The sequence below is a fragment of the Talpa occidentalis genome, unplaced genomic scaffold (genome assembly GCF_014898055.3).
Source record: "Talpa occidentalis isolate TD23 unplaced genomic scaffold, MPIMG_talOcc4v2.1 talOcc4.11, whole genome shotgun sequence".
NCBI lineage: Eukaryota > Metazoa > Chordata > Mammalia > Eulipotyphla > Talpidae > Talpa > Talpa occidentalis.
In genome coordinates, this window is record NW_023601104.1 from 50646639 (window position 1) to 50671538 (window position 24900).

General features: G+C 40.0%; 2 protein-coding genes across 2 annotated transcripts in view; one reads left to right on the forward strand and one right to left on the reverse strand.

The window, feature by feature from the left end:
* Nucleotides 1-8628, forward strand: part of LOC129145408 (uncharacterized) — a 37233-nt gene extending 28605 nt beyond the window's left edge. The window contains exon 4 of the mRNA XM_054692873.1: nucleotides 8332-8628. Within this exon, the coding sequence (XP_054548848.1) occupies nucleotides 8332-8628 (297 nt within the window). The remainder of the gene's footprint in view (nucleotides 1-8331) is intronic.
* Nucleotides 8629-12281: 3653 nt separating this feature from the next.
* On the reverse strand, nucleotides 12282-24491 carry LOC129144934 (bromodomain adjacent to zinc finger domain protein 1A-like). The gene is made up of 3 exons (XM_054689850.1): nucleotides 24394-24491; nucleotides 23737-23907; nucleotides 12282-12580 (listed from the first exon to the last, which is right to left on the reverse strand). The coding sequence occupies exons 2-3, from the start codon at nucleotides 23847-23849 to the stop codon at nucleotides 12298-12300; spliced, it is 396 nt and encodes a 131-aa protein (XP_054545825.1). The 5' UTR covers nucleotides 23850-23907; nucleotides 24394-24491; the 3' UTR covers nucleotides 12282-12297.
* Between the last annotated feature and the right edge of the window lie 409 nt (nucleotides 24492-24900).

Here is a 24900-nt window from a genome sequence, read left to right on the forward strand (position 1 = left end):
TCAATAAGTACATGCAACTACAAGTTTTAAAAATACTGTGAAGTATTATTGTTTAGTGAGGTTTTTTTCCCCCACACTCATCTATTCCTTCAAAAAGAAGCACTAGGGCCTCCCTGGTGGTGCAAGGGGTTAAGCACTGCACTATGAGGCAATCCACAGCCTCTGCAGCATGAGTTCGAACCCTGGCCAGCCAGAGAGAAACACACATGGCAAGGCAGATCGCTCCTGTCTCGCCCCTGCTCCCCTCACAGTGTATTTCAGTCAGTCGGCCTGTTCTGTTCTCCACTTTGTCTCTGGTGGATCCTCTCACCCCCCGCATCTCTGGCCTGTACCCCAGCTCTTGTATGTATAAATAAATAAAATCCTAAAAAAAAAAAAAATCACTACTTGGGGCCTCCCCTGGTGGCGCAGGGGTTGAGTGCTGGGCTGCGAAGATGCCCATAGCCTCTACAGCGCCGGTTCAATCCCCAGCCACCGGCGAGGATCCCACATGGCGCGCAGACCTCTCCTGCCGCGCCCGCTGCTCCCCTCAGCAGTGAATTTCGTCAGTCTACCTGTTCTGTTCCCTGCTCTGGCTCTGGTGGATTCTCTCACCCTCCCGCACTTCTGACTCTACCCAGTGCTTGTATGAATAAATAAATAAATCTTAAAAAAAAAAAAATCACTACTTGTGACCTTGGGCAAGTTTTTATTTATTAACCTCTTCAATTGCAAAATAAGCAAATGAATACCTGTCACAAATGGTTATTGAGGGAATTAAATAAGTAAAAGTCTTAGAACCATGCTTGCATAAAGTTCTCAAAAGCTTACCAATATTGTCATTTCCCAAGATGACATATATAGCAAACTCTGAAAAGCAATGACTATCACATAAGAAAATAAGTAAATGGGTTATAAAAAGAAAAGCCATCACAGTTGGTACACTCTTATTTCTGACCAGTGTAGGCAGGATCTAATATTACTGAATGCTTTATGAGGCACTATCCTGAGCTATTAACAAATATTAATCACCTCCATTGAATAACTCCTCCCAGGTCCCTTCCCACATTAACTCTGGCTTTTCTCAAGTGATTTACTTTGATCAGTAGAGCACTAGCAAACATCGAGCAAGCTGAGACTTGAAGTGTGCTTACACACTGGAACTTGCCCCTCTTGCTGCCGGAAACCCAACTATCACCCTGTGAACAAGTTTGGATTAGCCTCCTGGAGGATGAGAGGCCACATTAAAACAGTCACCCAGTTAGAGGCCAAAGACATGTGAGTAAGACCATCCTAAAGTATAGGACCTAGGCAATTCAATCCCAGAAAGTAAGCCGAGACCATAAGAACATTCCAGTCAACCACAAATCATGTTTGTAGATTTTGATCACTAAATTTGAAGGTGGCTATATTATGTAACAAAAGCTCACGAATAGAGCTACCATGACTGTAGACATTATTTCAGTTTTACAAATCAGGAAAGAAGATTTCCAGAACTAGTAAGTCACTTTCGATCCAAAGGCTCACCCCCTAAACCCACCATGTCCCTCTGCATGCCATACTTTGAGGTTCTAAATGAGAAGGTCCTAGATAATTTTATTCTACAACCATTATTTAGGCAGTAATCTTTCCTCTGTAACAGGAGTCAGCACACTATGACCCAAGGGCCAAACTGAACACACTGCCTGGTTTTTGTAAGTTCTAAGTTAAGAATGGTTTACTGACCTATGCTTTTAATTTATTTTTTTCTTTTATATATTTTTATATTGTTCTTCATTTTTATACAACATATGCATTATCTTCTTGGGTATAGTCCCCATGAAATTCCCACCACCAATTCACCCGTGTACCATCATCATAGTCCCCTATACTCTTTCCCGCCGCTGTTTTAAGAATGGTTAAACATTTTTTAATGGTTAAAAATAAAATCAAATTTCAGTATTCATTAATAAAATGTTACTTAGAATATAGCCGTGCTCATTCATATATTATCTATGGCTGTTTTTGCATATCACAGCAGAGTTGGGTGGCAACAACTGAGACCATATGGACTACAAAGTCTGTAATATTTTACTATTTGGTTCTTTATTTTTAAGAAGCATACGGATCCTTACTCAGAATTACTTTCCTGGGATTATTTTTATTGTAAACAAAGGATTTTGCCTGGCTTAGTGAGAAGTAGATTTTTAAAAACTACTCCTTTTCCTTTAACTTAAATTATTTCACTATGTCATTTCTCTTGCTCATCCTTTAATTTTTATCTTTGTATGGCTTCTGTTTGCCCAAGAAAGACAGCTAAACTAGTCTATACGCTATAAAAATAGTAATTCAAATCATAGATAAGTAAAATGAATTCCACTTATATGCCACACTTTAAGGTAGGATATAGAAAATTAACAAACTACAATTTATCTTGTTCTCAGAAAATATTCAGAGTATCTATGAGAAAAGTATTTATTTATTTATTTTTTAAAGATTTATTTATTTACTTATACAAGCACTGGGTACAGTCAGAAGCACGGGAGGGTGAAAGAATTCATCAGAGCCAGAGCGGGGAACAGAACAAGCAGACCAACGAAATACACTGTTGAGGGGAGCAGAGGGCACGGCAGGAGAGGTCTGCGTGCCATGTGGGACCCTCGCCAGTGGCCGGGATCGTACCAGCACTGCAGAGTCTGTGGGCACCTTCGCAGCCCAGCGTTCCACTGCTGCGCCACCAGGGGAGACCCAAGAAAAGTATTTAAAAACTGTGATCTTATATTGGTCAAATGGAAGAACATGTAGTAGAAAAACACAGAGAAGAGGTATTTTATTCAGAAGACTAGTATCTCAGACCTGTGTAATAACTGTGCAGATATGGGTTTCCCTTTTACATCCCACAGAGATTTCAGGAGAGAAGTTGTTTTATATATAGTCTTTCCTCTTTTGTGAGATTATTCTCCAATATTATCCTGCAACAGAGAATTAAGAATTCCAAAACTAATACTATTCTGCCTTACCATTCTGTTGCTTACCATTCTGACCTGTTTAACCAGTTCAAGGGACACAAATTGAACTAAACATTTAATTTCCTTTTAAATCAGAGAAGAGGTTAACTTCAATTTACTTCCCACTTTTTAACAGTTTTTCTTACTATAATATCCACACAGTAATAACTATAAGTCTTGGTGAAGATCAACCAACTCTCTCATTTGCTATTAACATAAGAAGTTGCCATAGAAGCTAACTGCTCTCACCCTCAACATTAAAAACAAAGGCTTGAAAGGCATTAGGTAGATGCTCCTAATAACCTATGTAATTGAAGGCTCTTAGAACATAAGGCTCTTAGAAGATAAGTTATATGTTCAATCTTAACTTCATTTAACTATTTGTGAAGTAACTGAATCCACACAGAAATATTTACATGTTAGTTGAATTTAATATGCTAAGAAAACAAATTTGTTTTCCTTTATTTTTGAGTCTATTTAGGGATTTTTATACCTAGGGTATAAAAAGGGTTTTCAGGCTAGTCTTCTAAGTTCTATTATTATGCAAGTAAACAAAGATCTCAAGTTTTAACTGGTAAACCTGCAATGACAATCAATCCATGAGTCAATTAGGTTGTTTGTCAGGGTCTCTCTAACATACAATAAAAATAACATCTAAGGAAGCTAGTTCTATTCTAATAGAGTTTCAAAGAAACAGTAGCTGTACAATGTAGCTCCTTTATTTTCTAAATATAGAACAGTATTAGGGTAATCAGGAACTAAAGAATGGAAACAGTAATTTGGATATGTTGATTAGGACTTGCCTTGGCTAAGAACTTAGAATTTTTACCTTAAGAGGTCAGCAGTGTAAGTTGGCCAAATGAAAGCCTTCTTCCTGAGGAAAAGCTGAAATATATTTAACATATTGCTAAATATTCTCTACTACTTGCTATTTTTTAAGTTAGTGTAGTATAAAAGAGAAAAAGAACTAGGCCTTAATTTTTTGACAGTGGTTGTCTCTGAAGTGAGCATTTGGTAAACAGAATTGAGACTTTACTTTCTGTACTTTTGTCTGATATATACAAATCTTTTAATAGGAAAAAAGCAAAAATAATTACAAGTTTTAGTTTTAGTAAGTAGAACATGTAATTTTTTTTAAAGATTTATTTATTTATTTATACAAGCACTGGGTACTGTCAGAAGTGCGGGAGGGTGAGAGAATTCACCAAAGCCAGAGCGGGGAGCAGAACAGGTAGACTGATGAAGCACACTGCTGAGGGAAGCAGCGGGCACGGCAAGAGAGGTCTGCGCGTCATGTGGGACCCTCTCCATCGGCTGGGGATTGAACCGGTGCTGCAGAGGCTGCGGGCAGCTTCGCAGCCCAGCGCTCAACCGCTGCGCCACCAGGGGAGGCCCAGAACATGTAACTTTTAAGAATTTATTTTTTTCAATTTTTTATTGAAGATAGTATTGGTATATATCATTTGTGTTTATAGATATAAATCTCCCCCTTCAGGTGTCAAAACCTGAAGAACACAAAAACACTAGTTCAAAGGGCTATATGAACTCCTGTGTTCATCACAATGCTATTTACAATAGCTAAGGAAACAACCTATGTGCCCAAATACAGATGAGTGGATCAGGAAGACTTTAGCTTTTGGAGCAGTTTTAGGTTCACAGCAAAATTGAATAGGAAGATATAAGAGATTTACCATATACTTACTCCTTGTCCTCTGCCCCACCCCTGCATCTCTTTAATTATCAGTTTCACCAACCAGAGTAGTGCATTTGTTACAAAGATGACCCTATATACACACATCATTATCACAGAAGTCCATAGTTTATTTACACTGCTGTTCACTCTTGGTGTTGCATATTCAATGGGGAGACATATGTATACTTAAAGGTATCCATCAATATAGCATCATAGAGTATTTTTATCACTATCTTAGACCCTCTTTGTGCTTCATCTATTAATCCCTGGTCTCCCACCCTTTGCAACCACTATCTTTTTACCGCTTCCATGGTTTTTCTTTTTCTAGAATGTCATATAGTTGGACTCATACCATATGTACTCTTTTCAGAATGAAATAAGCTGCTATAAACATGCAGGCAGGTTTTTCAACTTTCAGCTCCTTTGCATAAATAGCAAGAGCATATATAACCTTTTTGAAAATTATGGGTCACCCATCAACATCATGATAATTAAAATGAAAGCATACAGTATACTGCCTAGCACATAAGAAAAGTTCAATAAATTAGCATACTTTCAATTCTGCAATATCTTCTAAAACTACCGAGTTACACATAGCCCTGTATACTCTGTAGTTAATGTTTATTCCATCTCTTCCTTTGCTATCAAGTGCCACTTCTTGGTGCTGTTAGAATACCTACTTTAGAAGTACTTTCTCCAACCTATTACTTCACATCTCTTGCGAACTCTTTGAGCTCCCACAACATCTTTTCTACGCTGATAAAATATGTGAAAACAGGTTGCCCAAAGTCCACTGTATTTTTTTTTTAATAACCAAACACAATTGCATTTTGACTCAGTTATTCAAATTCTCTGTTCTAACTTTAGATGAAATGATGATTCAGCAGTCTAATGTTCATTTGGTATGTGATTCTACCTCCCTTTTCTGGATTTAATGTTCCAAAAAGATGGGCTTATTATGCAAGTACGAGTTCTAGCTCATCATTCTCCCAACCCTTCATTAAACAATGATTATCCCACTTGTTAAAAAGAAAACAATAAAGTAAAGTGCGACTTAGATGCCTTAAAATCTGCTTGTACACATTTTTAAATGGCAACATACAAATGTGGGATGGTTACCTTTAAAAACAAATAACTGTCTTTGTAAGACATTAAAGTTGTTAACTATGGAGTTTACTTTCAGAGGAAATTTGCAAGAGGGAAGTTTGACTTTAACTTACTAGGGTATAGGCGGCTACTTTAGCTACACATCTCTCAAAACAAGTCAAAACAAAAAAATGTAAAACTGCATCACCCCCAGTAAACACATTCAAATACTAACAAGATAACTATGTCTAGTGGCAAAACTATTTAACACAGCTTTAAAAATTTCATAGTCGTTATATCATTTCATCCTGTGAGGTAACCCTGTAAGACAGGGATCCATTCAAAAATAAAACAAAACTAAAATTTAAGAGTTTCAATTACTTGCTCAGACCCATGCATCTAATCATTAATGGCAGAACCGAAAACCAAGAAAACAATGACGTAGTGAAAGAAACTGTTTTGTGCACCAGCCCTTTCCAAATTTAAATCCTAACATTTACTATTTGTAAGACTGTAATGGAAACTAAATGACTGTTATGTTCATCACTGTATTTTCAGTGTCAAGAAGAACACACATCTATAGCAAGAGGCCAGTAAATATATGTTGAATGATTACCAAAAGAAAATCACTTAATTTCTTTAGATCTCTGTTTCCTCATAAAAGGAAACAGTAAATTCCTGACTGTTACCTACTGACAAAATGTGCACACAACACATCTGGTACGTATTTAGGTATTGTTAGACTGATTCCCAGTTTAGTGTTCACTTCTCAAGACCATCCTTTTCTCATTTCTGTGGTTCCAAGGTATTAGCAGAGAACAAAGAGTAGTACAAATGGCAGGCAAGATGCTTGGTAATCAGGATTTGGGAGGGTGAAGAACTAAACTATGTTGGCTTTAGTTTCCCTTATCTCAGTCAAGTACTCAGCTGTTTCATTCTGCCATAGCAATGACAAATGGATCCAGAAGAATCTCACTGATACTTGCTGACTGCTTATTTCAAAACAGAAAATTTTAGTGGGGCAGGATGCTCCTAATCTGTACTCATCAGATGCAAAAACAAAGGGGAAGGGATGCCACCTAAAAGTAAATAAGACAGTAAGAATACTGAAGGGAGAAGATCCAGAATGTTAATACTGATTATTACAACATACCTGTTTCTTGTTACTCAGCATGTTCTTTTTTATAAATATAATCCTACTTGGTATAAAAACCTTTATAAAGTGGTCTTTGGGGCCACTGATAAGTACTACACCAACAGAGATAGAAACAAAAGGTAGCTGCTCATTGACAAGTAGAAGCAAAAATTAAAAACATCCTCAAAAGGATGACACTGTAAATAATACCATTAAGAACATGAAAAGACAACACAAAGATTGGGAGAAAATACCTGCAAATCTTAAGATCTGCCAAGGGACTTGTATTAAAAAATATGAAATATACGGCCTCCCCAGTGGCGTAGCGGTTGGGCGCTGGGTTGCGAAGCTGCCCGCGGCCTCTGTGGCAGCGGTTCGACCCCCGGCTGCTCCCCGGCCACGGGAGGAGGGTCCCACATGGGGCGCTGACCTCTCCTGCCACCCGCTGCTCCCCTCAGCAGTGTGCTTCGGTCCTTCTGCCTGCTCTGCTCCCCGCTCTGGCTCTGGTGAATTCTCTCACCCTTCCGTGCTTCTGACTGTACCCAGTGCTTGTATAAATAAATAAATAAATAAATAAATCTTAGGAAAAGAAAAAATAAAATAAAAAAAAGAAATATATAAAACTTTTACAACTCAATACTAAAAAGATAACCCAATTTTCAAATGGGTAAAGAATCAGAGTAGATATATCTCCAAAGATAAATGATCAGTAATCACATGAAATGATGACTCAATATAATCAGTCATTAGAGAAACACAAATGAAAACTGCAATGAGATACTTCACATAAATAAAAATGATAAATGTTGCTAAAGATGTGGAGAATCTGTAACTCGTACATTATTAGTAGAGAGTTTGTAAAAATATAAATGATGCAGCTGCTTTGGAAAAGAGTTTGGAGGTTCCTCAAAATGCTAAACATAGCAGTATCATGTGATTTAGCAACTCTACTTCTAGGTATGGAGAATTGAAAACCATGTTCACACACAGAAAATTTATACCAATGTTCATAGTAGCATTATTTATAGTAGCCTTAACTGATAAATGTGATAGGTCCACACATCAGAAGACAAATAAAATACTGATGCTGTAACATGGATGAATCTTGAACACAAATATAAGTGAAACCACATATTTATGATTTCATTTATATGCAAATGTCCAGAATAAGCAAATCCATAGAGAGAGAAAGTAGACTAAATGTTTCCCAGTAGCTGAGAGGAGATGGATACTGGATTTCTTGGGGTGATGAAAATATTTTGAAATTAGGTAGTGGTGACAGTAGCATAACCTAGTAAATATACTAAACCCACTTAATTCTGCACACCTTAAATGTGTAGAATTATGGTATGTGAATTGTATCTCAACAGTTCATTTAAGAAAAAAAAGTAGAGGGAGACACAATGTGTGCGTTGTATAGGCAAATTCCTTAAAGTTCACATTTTGTGAAGGCCGAAGAGTGGAAGGAGCATGTAGGAGTACAGATACCTCATACTACTAGACGCCATGAAGACATTAAGAGCCCACTATTTCTCAGACACCGAGAGAAATCCATTTATTTTCTAAGCAAGCCTCAAAAGATAAACCTCACGCCAGTTATAAAGGTCACAGGCACAATCAACAGGCATACCACAGTAACTCAACCTGGAGATTCTCTCATCAACAAAGCTGGGCCTGCCCTTGACTACCCCTTAACGAATGCCAGGACCACCACCACCATCACCTCAAGACTGAGGTTACAGAAGTAGATATGAAGTCAGAAGACACACATATTCCTTGGGGTCTAGAACATTCCAAATGAGAAATACCAGGCCAAGCCATTTCCCCATATTAATATACACCGTTAAGAGGATATTGGCATGAGGCCTCCCCTGGTGGTGCAGTGGTTGAGCACAGGGCTACGAAGCTGCCTGCAGCCTCTGCAGCACTGGTTCAATCCCCGGCCACCAGCGAGGGTCCTACATGGTGTGACAGACCTCTCCTGCCGCGCCCACTGCTCCCCTCAGCAGTGTACTTCCGTCCGTCTGCCTGTTCTGTTCCCCGCTCTGTCTCTGGTGAATCCTCTCACCCTCCCGCGCTTCTGACTGTACCCAGTGCTTGTATAAATAAATCTTTAAAAAAATAAAATAAAACACAACATTGCCTTTAAAAAAAAAAAAAAAAAGAGGATATTGGCATGATTGAAAACTCAAAAATCAAAATGGAGAAAAGACTTTTCCTTGTCTTTTACTGAATATGTGCTGTGTGCTTGACACTTTACAGAAAGCATTTGAATTAATCTGCACAATAACTCTAATAAGTACCAAAGGAGAGATAAGTGATGTTAAATAACTTGCCAGCAAGAAGGCAGTAATTAGGGGGTGAAGGCATAATTCCAACTAAAGGAAATTTAGTCAAGTTAGGCAGGTTTCTGTATTAAAGTTATTTTAACCAAAATTTAAGTGAAAAGGGTAGAAGGATAAGGTTGTGTGCAGGATAAGTGTGTAGGATCTAAAGTTACAGAAATATCAAGTGAGGCTTGAATTATAATTTTCAATAAAAAAACTAGTCAATAAAAGAAGGAAAAAATAGGGCCTCCCAAGTGGCGCAGCGGGTTGAGCGCAGCACTGTGAAGCTGTCCACAGCCTCTGCAGCGCGTGTTCGATACCCCGCCAGCCAGGGAAGAGCCCCACATGGCACGGCAGACCTCTCCTATTGCGCCTGCTGCTCCTCTCAGCAGTGTATTTCGGTCCGTCTCCCTGTTCTGCTCCCCACTCTGCCTCTGGTGAATCCTCTCACCCTCCCGTGCCTCTGGCCTGTACCCCAGTTCTTGTATAAAAATAAATAAATCTTTAAAAAAAAAAAAAGGAAGAAAAATATTAACTTGAGCTTTTGGGTCAACAGCAGCATTATTCCGCTGGTAAAACCCTACTATATTCTATTTACATGACAATTCAAAATGTGTACAACCCAGAGAAATACAAACACACACAGACTCACACTCTCATAATTTCATAATAATGTCATTGTCCAGTAAGACTGGTTTGACTCCAAAGCCTAGACACTATTATCACACTATTCTGCTGTCCATAAAACCAGAAATTAGTAACTTTCTCAAATCATAAACAAAAAATCAAACATTAAAGTATTCCATTAAAACCAAGTGGTAAATGTATAAATTTGATATTTTTATTCTTTATTAATTTATTAATTGTATATATACCTTAAAAATTCTTTTATATTTACTGCACATTACTTAGTATTAAATAGTTTTCACAAGTCTGTAACAAGGTTAAAGAAAAATGGGCAAAGGTCCTAAAAAAAGAAAATTAAATACAGGATCAGATCTAGCAGAGATTAAGACTAAAATATTCATTGTCAGTGTGAGTCTAGGGAATCCAGCCTCGCCTCCACAGCACTCTGGATCTGGATGCTCCTGAATTACTTCATTCATATATTTATTTTTTAAATATTTTGCAAGTCTACATTTCTCTTGCCCATTAGTGTACTCTAATTAAAGAGTATCTTAATCCTTTTCATAGCTCCAGTACCCAACCAAGTGTCTAGTCTATAAATGGCACTCATGAATCACCTCAGTAACATGTCTGAGAAACACAAATCAGAAAATCAAAATTATCTGTGCCAGAGATAAGAGGAAAGGTAGCTAGACTCTGATAATATTACTCCCTAAGGCTTCTGCATCCTACCATATACCCAGTTACTGAAAGAAAAAATTCAGAATCACCCACAATTTCTCCTTTCCTACACAGAGATTAAGAATGACCAGTATATATTAATGAAAATGGAATGTCAAATTTTTTCAGATAGATAACAACTTATACTTTACAACTTAAAAGCTTCGTAAGCAGAGAGGTATGGTTCCCAATGAATAATCAATAATACTGTAAATCCCAGATTTCCCATTTCTATTATGTACACTATTAATAACAGCACACCAGTCAACTACTGTTAACAAAATAACTATCTGAAGTCCATTTTTAAGATACAACAGAAAAAATAATGAGCCACATTTTTATTCTAAGAAATGTTGCTAATGTTAAAGAAGTTAGTACATCAGAATGATTATGTAAGTTAGAACATACTTTTGTCCTAAGTCAAATAAAAACAATGGTTCTGAGGAGGAAAAAATTGTCTTGATTCCCAAACAGGACCCACTATTCTAAGTGTATCACTATTTCTAAGCATATTCACTAAAAACCAGAAAATGTACTCTAAAACAGTATTTAAAATAACATCCTTGTCTAAACTAGTTATGTTTTTGGTGATATTACTGGTGACATAATGATCCCTGCTCCCCTCTCTCCCCAAATAAGGATACTATTTTTTCAAAAATCACAAGCCATGTTAAAATCCTTCAATCTTTACCATCATTTCAACCAAAAAAAAAATTAAAAACAAAATAAAACAATTTATTCAATTCCTCACCCAAACTGAATCCAAACAAATTTGGAGCTTAATATAAACATCTCTTGCTTTTTAGGATTTGTGTAGAATAGCATTTAGTAACTAAAATGGATTGCATTAATTTAAGACACTAAGTTATATATAAGCTCATGAGTCTCTAAAATAACATAATAAAGGACATAATTTAAAATAACTTCTGACTGCTAAATTTTAAATTAAGAAAATTTTTGCATTCAGAACAATAAAGAGGGGGGGAAAGTCCAGACATTATTTCAGTCACTGACCCCAAAGTCAAAAGGCTTTAAAATTTTTTTAATGCAAATAAAGACTAATGATAAATACTAATGACTCCATCATAAAAGCTTAAAACTTTAAAAAGCTTTAATTTTTAGTTTTGTAACACAGATAATGTCATTTTAAATTTTCTTATATGAAAAACCTACTTTTTTCTTGAAGATCTGGGTAAAAGAGAATTCCATGGGAGTATATAAAATTCAATTCTCATCAAATAGCTACTGTAACCCAGCAAGAGAGGCATATTTCAACTATTAACTAACTTAATGAGGGAGCAGTATATATCTTCAATATTTTCTTTATCCTTAAATAAAGACAGAATGTCCATATAATGGTATGTATACAATAAAGATGGAATGTCCATATAATGGAATGTATACAGTAAATAAAAAAGAGAAGGAAGGTGGGTTAAATATTTTAGGTGAAAAGATAAAAGATATTTTAAGTGAAAAAAGGTATGGAGTCCTATGTTACTTTTAACATTAAAAGGGGCAAGTGGTGTGCATATGCTTAATTAGCTACATGTTTTAAGTGCTGTACATAAAAAATTAACTCTGGAAAAAGACATAAAAGGCTAACAAGAGGGCTCCCTATGGGAAGGGTAACAAGGTAATTGCAGGACAGGAAAAAATGGAAGCTTCCTCACTCTATTGTTTTGTAAGTTTTGATTTTTGAGCAATATGAATGTATGTGTACCAAAGAAAAAAATTAAAAGTACTTTACCTTGCACCATTGTTCCTAATGACTTCCACAGTTTCTTCAACAAAATATCGATCCTTGATATATGCAAAAATATCATCACAAATTTCATGTAAACGTGAACGATGGGTAAGGTTGGTCAAGTATAAAACTGGAATAATTAGTGGTTCTGGAAAACTCTGAAGATTCTGTCTTGCTTTTTTTTCTGACTCAAGTGCTTCCTGATAAGTCAGTCCAGGTCTACCCGTCACAGCACAACTCCACACAAGACTGTTGCACAGAATGGTTCGTTCAAAAAAGTCGCTGATTAAAAAACAAAAGCAAAAATCCATTACCTATCATTTCACAAACTGTATATGATAAAGGACTGTGGCTTTATTGAAAAATTTTACATAGACGGTAAAACTCAAATAAGGGTTTGATTAACTGGTCAACTTACATATTGATACACACCTAAGGAAAAATATATTTAGACTAGATGTTTTTATTTTACAATTTGAAAGGTACATTCAGCCAAAATTGAACTTCAATTTCTTTCAGTTTTGAAATTGGGAGTCAAGTCAAACTGAAAAACTCAACCTTTCTTTTCCTCTTAATTTTTAAGCTCTTTATTTGGAAGCAGTCAAAACACTGGAGTCATTTCAAGCACTTAACTATGAATTTTTAAAGACTTTAACATAAGTGGAAGAAATCTAAGCACCTAACAAAAGAGAAAGGTTAAGTAAATTATAGTACTTCACATAATAAAAAATCATAGTCATTAAACAGTGTAAGTAGAGTTCTTTAACATGTTAATACAAAAAAAAATTACAGTTTGACTCCCTCCTGTATCTTTTGAAAGTAAAAGCTTACCAAGATATGATGCTCTCACTTGTGTTTAAAAAAAAAAAAAAAAAAAAAAAAGCAGGAATAAAGAAAGATACCTAGAAAAGAATGAAAGATTTTCGGAATTTTTTTTTTAAAGATTTATTTATTTATTTATACAAGCACTGGGTACAGTCAGAAGCGCGGGAGGGCGAGAGAACTCACCAGAGCCAGAGCAGGGAACAGAACAGGCAGACTGACTAAGAAATACACTGCTGAGGGGAGCAGTGGCCGTGGCAGGAAAGGTCTGCACGCCATGTGGGACCCTGGCAGGGGGCCAGGGATCGAACTGGTGCCACAGAGGCTGCAGGCAGTTTCGCAGCCCAGCGCTCAACCACAGCGCTCAACCGCTGCGCCACCAGGGGAGGCCCAAGATTTTTGGAATGTTATACAAAAATCAAGTAACAGCAACTGCATTCTACTCTGCTTTTCTGCTCTGACAGTGTTTAACATGAGCATTTATCTCTTTGCAAAAATTCTACCTAGTCACTTCTATAATGCCAAGAGACCTAAATATGGAAATTTTTTTTTTAAATGTTTTTAACTTTTTTTTTTTATAGAGGCATTTTTATTTATTTATTTGTTTGTTTGTTCGTTTGTTTTGTTTATACATGCACTGGGTACAGTCAGAAGCGCGGGAGGGTGAGAGAATTCACCAGAGCCAGAGCGGGGAGCAGAGCAGGCAGAAGGACCGAAGTACACTGCTGAGGGGAGCAGCGGGCGGCAGGAGAGGTCTGCGCACCATGTGGGACCCTCCTCCAGTGGCCGGGGAGCAGCCGGGAATCGAACCGGCGCTGCAGAGGCTGCCGGCAGCTTCGCAACCCAGCGCTCAACCGCTGCGCCACTGGGGAGGCCCTAAATATGGAAATTTTTAAGGTAAATCAAGTAAAAAAAAATTTAAATCACTGAATAATACAATCTCATTTATACTAATTACAATACCAAAATGTGTATATTTATACAAATACTGTAAACAGATGTTCCCTCTGGAGAAAGGGAATGGAAAAGAAAAAGGAATTTTTATATTGTTTGAAATTTCATAATGAGTTTGAACTGTTATAAGAAGCATGTACTTGCATTATTTTACAATATTTTCCCCCCAGGGTAATATTTTTTAAATAGAAAAAGTAAAATATGCAAAAGGTTAATAATGGTCGCCTCTAAGTGGTAAGATATGGGTAAATATTTTTCTCATCTCTATACTTTAGTGTACTTTTCAATAATTACATTTAACAAACATATATGGTTGGTAAACGTTTTCCTGAAATCCCTTTTTCCTTCTACCATCTTCCTGATTAATATATCTGTATAGGTTAGCTCTGATATATTCTGATCTCTAAAGATGATTTAGGGTAATTCCATTAAGAATTTTATTTAGGGGGCCTCCCTGGTGGCACAAGGGGTTGAGACGCAACCTATGGGGCTGTCTGCAACCACTGTACCATGAGTTCGGGCCCCGGCCAGGGAGCTGCCCACCTGGTGCAGCAGACCTCTCCTGGCTTGCCCGTGGCTCCCCTCAGTAGTGTGTTTCCATCAGTCCACCTGTTCTGTTCCCCACTCTTGTCTCTGGTGGGTCCTCTCACCCCCCACATCTCTGGCCTATACCCCAGTTCTTGTATGTGTGGATGGATAAATCTTTAAAAAAAAAAAATTTTTACTTATATATTTGTCTGTAGAACCACCACCAACCAAAAAAAAAGAAATCCATGGAAAGAGAAATGAATTGTACTTTAACATAAATGAGCTCTAAAAAGATAGTATGCGTAAGTCTTATTACATGACTCTAATTCAGTACAAAGGAGAACTTTTTGAAGTATGTACTCTTTAATAGAGGAGATTATAGATGCACATCAGTAAAATACAAAATAAAAAGTGTTTATAAGACAGAGACAGATATCCTGTGGGAATTTAGTGGAAGGGAAGAGGAGGCAGGCAAAAAAGATCAGGAAATACCAGAACATTTTTTTGGAGGAAGTGGCATTAAGAGTCAGGCCCAAAAGGAAAAATAGAGTTGAAGAAAGAAATACCAGAGAGAAAAAAGATGAACACAATCTGGTTCTTCTAGCAAGAAAATCTGTGTCAGATAAATTATTAGCTAAGAGAGAAGCAACAGACATAATAGGTGGTTATCAGTTGTGCAGAATTAAATGAAAGAATCGCCATACTTTGAAAACTGTCTTATATAATCAAAAATTTTACTGTTTAAATCTGTAGGTTCACTTAGAGAGCTTCATTAAAAAAAATTTTTTTTAACGATTTACTTATGCATACAAGAACTGGTGTATAGGCCAGAGGTGTCGGGGGTGAGACGATTCACCAGAGACAGAATGGGGAAAAGAACAGACGGATTGACTGAAATACACTGCTAAAGGGAGCAGCGCATGAGACAGGAGAGGTCTGGTTCAGCTCCCTGGCCAAGGATTGAACTAGTGCTGCAGTGGCTGCGGATAGCTTCATAGTGCTGCGATTTAATCCCTTGCTCCACCAAGGTTAATATTCAAAGCTGACAAGAGTTAATACATAATGTATCTGAGTTATACGTCCAATAATTTAAACTATTCCTAGCATTACTTAAGACAAATATACTTCAAATCAAGATATCTTACATATTAACCAGTCTCTAAATCAATGCTAGAAGAAATAGAATGCTGGCCACACATACAACTAAAAAAATTTAGTGGTCACATTTCTTTAAAAAGAAATACTAATGAAATTAATTTCATTTAACCCAATATATCCTAATTTCATTTCAACATGCAACATAAATGCTGAAAATTTTAACCTTTTTTTTAGCTAACTCTTTAAAATCTAGTATGTATTGTGTATTCACTGCACATCTTGCTCAAGTTACATTTCAAGTTCTTTACTATCACAGCCAAGTAGTGGTTTCCATATTGGATAGCACAACTCTAGTCATAGCAGATCAACATTTGGTAGTCTGGGAAACTGGTAGTCTATGGGTATTTGGTTCTATGGTAGGTCAGTGTAAAGCGAGTTGCAATAAAAGGTATTTAAATTAGTTAACAATGTCTAAAATACCAAGAAGAGCAATGGCACAAGTGCCACAAACCTCTACTAAATGTGTTACTTGCCAGAAAAATAAGATAGTAACCACTGATGTCTAGCTGCCTTTCCATACCCACATTTTACCTTCATCCAGAGTCTGTGCTTTTTGTTTCCTTTGTGCCTATCTACTCCACAAAGTAGTAGTTACAGATACCCTTGCTGTACAAAAAGATCTATCTTCAGGAGAGAGGAGGCAGGGCACACTACTACACTGAACATTTTAAAGTAAGGGGAAAAAGCCCAAGGGCTATTTCTCCCTATTTATCACCACCATAACCACCCCCATCCCCAGGGTAGCACCATCTCTAATATTACATAACTTCACTCTCTACTATTTCTGTAATTATGTTCTTCAGCCATTTTTTATATACATACAAATGCATACAGATTTTATTAATACTGAACTTGAAAGGGCAGGATATAAGCCTCTCCAATTTCTGTATAACTATATAAAATGCTGAAACTTTTACAAGAAGCACATTTTACTATTGTGACAAAAATTATAAAATACATAGTATTTAATAATTCTCTTTACTGGAAAAGGGCATAGTGTATTGGCTTGGAGGCCAAACCCAGGCATGCACCTGTTTTTATAATTGTATTGGAATTCGGTCACAGCCATATCTTTAGGTATTACCAGTGACTGCTTTCTCTTTTTTTCTTAATATTTATTTTTATTTATGCATACGAGACCTGGGGTATAGGCCAGAGATTATGCAGGGAGTGAGAGGATTCACAGAGACAGAGTGGGGAACAGAACAAGCAGACTAACTGAAATACACTGCCGAGGGGAGCAGTGGGCGAGTAAGAAGAGGTCTGCTGCACCATGTGGGTTGCTACCTGGCTGGCCTGGGATTGGGGATTGAACTCTGTGCTGCAGAAGCTGCAGATTGCTTCACAGTGTGGTGCTTAAGTCCTTGCGCCACAAGGGAGGCCCAATGACTGCTTTCTCTTTACATCTACCAAGTTGGGTAGGTGCAACAGACAACCTGTGACCTGCAAAGCCTAAAATATTGATTATCTAGCCTTTGAAGAAAAAGTTGGACAACCTCTGTTCTTTATAATGAAAAACTGCTTCTAAATTACCAGGTTGAATACTGGTTAAGAACTCACCACTAACATAAAGTCAACCTCTGGTGAATAAACAGAAACTTAATGTTAATTTGTTGTGTGTTGAGAAAACTAAAAACCCAGTAGAATAAATTTAAGAATGAAGTAATATAAAAATCAGAACCAAATACAATTTCAGGCATAGTTTTGGACCAAAGTGTATTCTACTAAATGGTATTAATCAGACATAGAACAAGCTAATATTAAGCAAAATGATCAAAGGGACATATACGGGCGCAAGTGGTTAAAAATGCAACCTATGGAGCTATCTGCAGCCACTACAAAAGGAGTTCGATCCACGACAAGGGAGATACCCACATGGCACAGCAGACCTCTCTTGACTCGCCCGCTGCTCCCCTCAGCAGTGTATTTCAGTTAATCTGCCTGTTCTGTTCCCCAATCTGTCTCTGATGAGTCCTCTCACCCATCACACCTCTGGCCAGTACCCCCATTTCTTGCATGCATAAATAAATCTTTTAAAAAAAACACACACACAAAAAAAAAAACAAAGGTACATAAACAAACTCCCCTATACACAAAATAATTAGTATAACTGAGAAACGCAGCCATAGGTTAAAAACTAAGATAATTCCTGACTTAAACAGCACATGGTATACAAGAAATGGAAAGTATGCTTTATAAACTTAGAAAAATAATCATCTATAGAAGACAGCATGGGTTGTTCTAACAATTTCCTTCACTGAAAGCATTACAAGAGCAGGAGGTCAGGTCATCACGGGTATGGCACTTACACGCCTTATATTACAGAAAAAAAGACAGGCTAAATAAAAATTTATTGCTTTTATTCATACATACAATCAGGTAAGAGTGCAAGTAACTAAAAATATAAAATTTAGTTAGAAAAAGACAATTTAATGAGATATTATTTTGCATTTTAATGCTGCCTCAGACAGATTTAGATAATGACATGCAAGGCGGGCTCCTAAAATCAGCAGATAACACTAAAGTGTTGAATGGGAATAAAGCTTTTTAATACTCAGAGACTAAAACCTTAAGTAGAAATCAATAAAGGTAGACCATTACACTAGTTAAACAAAAGTCCTAGCTTAAAAATATTAAAAAGGCAAATTTTAAGTGAACTACAAATTCACACCTCTGTGCCTTTTTATATAAATTCCTCTGCTTAGAAAACATTCCCTACAGTATTCTCTGCCTAGAATGCACTTCTCTCCCATTTTGTATCGACACATCTCCATCTTTAAAGGCCAACACAAATACTACCTCTATAAGAGGGTTTCCTCAACTTCTCATCTCTATTTTCTATATTTTTTCCCTATATTCTTCAAACATATAGAATATTTTCTATATGTTGGAGACATACATTCATTTCTCACTAAAAGAAAAAATTATCTCAGCTCTGCAAAGTCTCTCCAAGATGTAGTGTCAAGAATATAAACAAACAGGGCCTCCCCGGTGGCGCAGCGGTTGAGTGCTGGGTTGTGAAGCTGCCCGCAGCCTGTGCGGCGCCGGTTCGATCCCTGGCTGCTCTCCGGCCACCGGAGGAGGGTCCCGCATGGCGTGCAGACCTCCTCTGCCGCTCACTGCTCCCCTCAGCAGTGTACTTTGGTCCTTCTGCCTGCTCTGCTCCCCGCTCTGGCTCTGGTGAATTCTCTCACCCTCCTGCACTTCTGACTGTACCCAGTGCTTGTATAAATAAATAAATAAATAAATCTTAAAAATATATATACACAAATAAATTCTCATTGGCAGACCACATTAATTTTTATGTTTATCCAGATAAAGGGCACATATAATTGGGAAGGAGAAAGGAACGTGTCTGCATCTCACCTTAATCACTTGCAGAATGACTCTGTATGTTACAAAACTTCTCTGAGCTTGGTTAAAATGCATAAATAAATAAAATCTTTTAAAAAAAAAAGGAATGGTCTCTAAGTTAATTCACAAAATAAAGTAATAATACAGTATGCTCAGCATACTGTATTCAATAAATAGTGTCAGTTCTTACTGTTTAGGTACCATATTTGCAGAGAGATCACAGAATACACAGGACAGAGAAACAATGTTGAGAATCTTGAAAGAGAATGTTTGGCAATGGGAAGGGAGGCAGAAACACTAACTACAGAAGGATTATCAGCAAACACCCAAAATCCACTCAGGATGAGCCAAGTATAAAACCTGTATCAACTGTGTCTTAAGGGTAGACTACTGCAAAAGAGAACTAAAGGTGAATAGCTTCCTTAGCAGTATGACTCTGCTACTCTTCTCTCCAAGGAATACAACTACTTCTTGAATCTGGGTTGGCTTTGAAGATATGCTTTCATAAAGCTATCAAAGAAATGACAATGAGAGGTATCCACTCTCACCCTCTTGGAACCCTGAGACCAGCATGTGAAGCAGCCTAGGCTGGAAGATGAGAGATCACATGAAAAGAAAATCTATCTCAATATACTAATCATGTCGCACACTTTAAACACTTTACAATTTTATTTGCCAATTACACCTCAATAAGGGGGGGGAGGAGAGGATTTGGGGGAGAGAATAAACCACACACATACAGAAAAGTCATCCCAGCTGAGGTCCCTGACATATAACTGAGGTCATCTCTTACTCCATCCTGTCTTGCCAACCTTCCAGCTGACTGGATCCAAGTGTGTGAGTAGAGACCAGCAGAAACCAAAGTGGCAATTCACAGAATATAGAGCAAGTAAAATGGGTGGTTATTTTGAGTCACTTTTAGAGTGCTCTGTTAGAATACAATATACATATTCTGTTTGAAAAACAAATACATCAACACAAACTTAGTAGCTTGTTAAGCAGAAAAAGGTAAAACTCAAGGTATTTTTTTTTTCCCAGTGTAAGCTGAAAGTATTCTGGTTTGCACATTTAATATCTAGAGCTTAATCATTTGGGGGTGTAGTAAAGAAGTCAAATATGTGGGCAGACATGAAAGGACCTAGGCAGCCAGCTTTAATGCCAAGCAATGCCCCTATGCTCTTGGGGTATATTTCTGAAAATTTCAACAAATAGTATGAAAAATTCCCCATAGGTAAGCACCATGTGATAATAAGAATATAAACTCTAGATTGGTGAGCAATAATTCTAGTGTTACTAACTGCTAGATATGTGAATTTGGACATTGATCTTAGATTCACTCTTCCTACGCCAACACCAGCTTCCTAGTCCATAAAAGAGGGCTGCTGAAAGGAATGAATTAACACGTGAAGAACTGATGAACAATGAAAACAGGATGCCTTATGAACTAGTTAAACCCCTTTCACTGGATAGCCAGGTTGGCATATAAGCTAGTCTGTCATTGATTTTGGAAGAGAGCACTATATTTTGTATGAAAAGTTTAAGTCACTCAAACATAGGAAATATATTCCTATCCCAAGGGTCTAAATGCTTGAGTGATTTTATTTAGAAGTTATTGGGTAATAAAACAAATCACTTTCCTATTCCACAAATCTACAGACGCTGGTATTAGGACTTGACTATTCCATTTTTTGAATAATCCACTGCCAAATAGAAGAGAATCGTTGTGAGCTAGCCAAATTACAAATAAACTTTTATCTAATTTAAGAGACCAAATTATACATTTTAGCTATATGTTTGCTTATAGTTGCTGTGCCATTTTTAATGTGTCTCCTTTACTTATGAAAGCAGGTCAAACAAGAGTTAGCAATTAGTTAAAAAGAATATAGTTCAAACAAACAAAATAAAGGAGTATGTATCATATAATCACTAAGAATCCATCTTGGTCATAGTCCTCTTATCAAAGAATTCAAGGTCTTGGAAAAGAAAACGTGAGGCAACAAAGACATTGCACGATTGCAATAATAGCAGATGTTACACTACATAAAATGGAGGGGGTGATACTGCTCTCTAGAAGGACAAAGGAGGAAGTGTTAGGCTATAACATCAAATAAGATAGAGACAGAAAACTATTTAGCAATTAAAAGGTCACTGGTAACCTAAATAACCAGAGTGAGAAACAGAAGTTACTTTGCATTGTGTTGGGAAGGTAGAAAATCTGAGACTGGTTAGAGAAAGTTATATTCGAGAAATCAAAAACCTGAGCAAATAGGTGAGCATAGCATTCTTCAGACTAATACAATGCACTTAAAGAATCTTCAAACAATCAGTGATTTAAGGAATGAGTGAAAACAGAGGTTTCCTTAACGGTTTTGTCCAGACTATGCCAAAGGTCAGATAACCATAATACTGCAGACCACTATATACCATCTGCCACAAATTAATTTTTGGAGAGATTTCTCTTGTAATCATCTAAAAGAAAAGGTAAACAATCCAAAATTTAACAAATTAAGAGGGCAGTCTTCCGATTTTGAAAATTCAAAGTCATGAAGATTATTGCCTAAGAACACTGATTGCTCTGTTTTATTCAAAGTAAATGATTAAATATCTTTGCTTCCATTCCAATTGCCTTCCCAAATGCTTGTAATTTCCCAAAACCCAAACACTTCAGCACAGAGAAAACAAAAACCAATAACTTAAGAATACATTTAAGATTGCAAAGGAGGTAGTTCCTTATTATGAATGGAAAGTGGGCAGGCCTGAAATACCAAAAATCTCATTACTGCATTTCAGATTTCTCCATAAGACTAATTCATCAAGAACAGTATACTGAAAGTATTTAATTTAAAAAGGATAACAGACATATTCATTCTTCCTTCTAAAGTGAGAAGAGCCTCCTCTTAAAAAGATAAAGATTATTATCAACGGAGAAAAGTTTGAAATTTAGGCTTATTTCCTATTTTGCTGGCATTTTATAAATTTTTTTTAATTCGGAATTATTACCAAGGATTTTAACTTGAAAAAAATAAGATATCATTCTGGTCATGTTACCTAATCCAATTCACTTAAGCAGTTAGAGGAGTGAACTTTATTTGAGTAACAAAACAAGTCTGTACAAGAGCAGGTAAGATGTGCACTCCTATTTAAAAGTACTGTCTGCTAAAAAACTTCTCTAGATAAAACATGTTTACGTGTAACTTTCTGTGGAGAGGAAGAAAAAGAAGTCATACTTAAAATACAAGCTCCAAGGAAAATGACTCTTCGAACTTCACAACTCATTTCTCAGACAGGTGCACAGTTTGCCCAAAAACCCTCCCACCCTCAAACCCCTGCTCAGAAAAAGGTGCCTTCTACACAATTTGGGCGCTGTAACACTTGGTTTGTAAGCCACAAAGGGATTTCTTGTAAGAGGAGCGAATAAGGCAAAAGAAAGAGGAAGATCTGGTTGTTTCAATGATGGATCAACTGAGGTTCTCACTTGGCGATCCTGTTTAAACACACACCTCTAAAAACACCCCGTTGTTTGGTGTCACAGGTGAAGGGGATCTCTTGGGATAAACCAGGCGAGGGACTGAAAATGTAAGGGTTGCAACTGCACAAGCAGCAGCTCCGGATTCTTATCAAAACAATAGCGAGTGGCACATGTCAGGCGGCCCACATGCGCGGGGGGATAAAGAGGAGACTGGCGGAGGTTGGAGTTGAACTTGCCTTAACCCCCTCCCCCAACTCCCTCACCGCCCTCCAGCTACGCGAAAGTGAAAATCAGGGGTGCCTAGCGCTCCGGTCTCCCCCCTCCTTCTATACCGTTTCTCCCCACGCCTTCCCGCCCCCGCCCCGCCCCGCCCCACCCCGGCTCGGCCCCGACTTCTTCCTCACCCGGTCTCCCGGGGGCGGAGACGCCGAGTTCCCCGGGGCCGGGAGTTAGTCACCAAGAGGCGGTGACAGAGCGCACGGCTCGCGTCGCACACTCCGAGGCCTAACCGTGCGGGACAGGAGGCCGCCGGAGGAGCCTCGGGTGTCCCGGGCGCCCGACGCCGCCCGCCGCGAAGTCCCCTCGTTCCCCGAATCTCAACTTCGCCCCCTCCCGCCCCTACCCTAAGCCGCCCCAACGTCAGGCTCAACTCTCCACCGAGAAAACGACGCCGGCGCGGCCGTTTCCTGCCCCCGGGGGCGGGGATTCCCTCCTCGGGCAGGGGGACCGCGGCCCCGCGCCGCTGACCCCAGAGGGGATCCCCCTCGGCCGCCGGCGGGGATCCCGGAACTGGCCCCGGAGCGCGCGTGTGGCCGCGGCGGGGAGGGGCGAGGCAGGGAGTTTCCGCCGCCCCGGCGGGCGGCAGCCACGACTAGCAGCGGTCCCCACCGCCGGCGGGGACCCCCAAGCTCCTCAGCCCCGGCCCGCTCGCCCCACGCGCGCCGCGGCCGACAGGGCCGCCCCGGGGCCCGGCGCGGCCACCGGGTCGGCGGGGGGCGGGGGGAGAGGGGCTGAGAAACGCGGGACCGCGGCCACCCGTCACTTTCAAGTCGCCCCGCCAGGCGCCCGGGGTGAGAAAAAGGAGAGACAAAAGGGCGCTGGGGAGGGAGTCCCCACAACCTCTCGCACCCCCCCGCGCCGGCCCGGCCCTTACTCGTAGTGGCGGAAGATCTCGTTGGTGACTTTACAGTAGAAAACTTCCTCGTCGGGCCGCAGGTCCGCGGGCGGCTTCTGTCTCACAAACGGCTTTCGGTGTAGCAGAGGCATCTCCCGGCCGCCCGCGGGCTCGCCCCGACCCGCGGCCGCCCGCGCCGGCTCCGCTTCCCTGTATCAAAATTGGAGGGAAAGGAAAGCCGGTAAGGTGGGGAGCGCCGGGCGGCGGCGTGGGCCGGTCCGCGCGCCGGGGCGAGCTCGACCGCCTTTTGTGTGACTGACGCGCCGCGACCGCCTCGGGGCCGAGGGCGCTCCAGCCGCCGCCGGGGGTGTCGAACGCGCGGAGCCGCAGCCGCCCCAGCCCTCCCGGCGCGCCCCACCTCCGCACGCCCGGCCGCCGGCTCACAATGGGGCCGGACGCCCAGCAGCCGGCGGGCGGTGCGGGAGCGGCGCGGCCCCCTCCCCCCGCGCCGACTCCGGCCCGCCGCCGCCGCCGCGGCCGGGCTCACAACGTGCTCGGCGCGCAGCCGGCCGGCCCCACGCCGCGAGGGCGCTCGCCGCGGGCGGACCCCGGCGCCGCTCCGCTTTGTTCCCCCGCTCGCCCCCACGGCCCCGCGGGCGCCGGCCGGCTTCCGAGCGGCCACCCGGAGCCCCTCACCTGCGAGCACGCCGGCCGCCGCTTCGCCGCCGCCTCAGCTCCGCAGCAGCGAGGGGGACGCTCCGTGCTCCCCGGGGGTCGCCTCTCGCCGGCCCCTCCGCGCCTCCGGCGGCCGCTGCTCCCGCTGCCACGGCCTGGCTCCGCGCGGGGGGACGCGTCCCGCCGCCACTTCCCCGCCTCTCCGCGCTCCTGGGAAGTTTCTGAGCTACTTTCGGCTCCGAAGGAGGAAGAGCAGTTGGGAGGAGCTTTTCACTTCTCGCTTCTACCTTTTTATTGGCTGCTCGATGACTTTTACAGCCTGTCACTGATACAGGAAGAGACGGCGGAGAGCCTGGGAGAGCTACATTATTAATTAATGGAGCAACCCCTTGTGAAGAATCAGAAGCATCCTCCATGTTTGAGATTATCAGCCCCAAGATCTCGGGGAAGCGCAGGGGGTGCAGAAGCGTGTGGCTCGCCAAGTAAAGCCTTCGTCTTCGCTGGTATCAGCGCTCGGTTGCACGATGG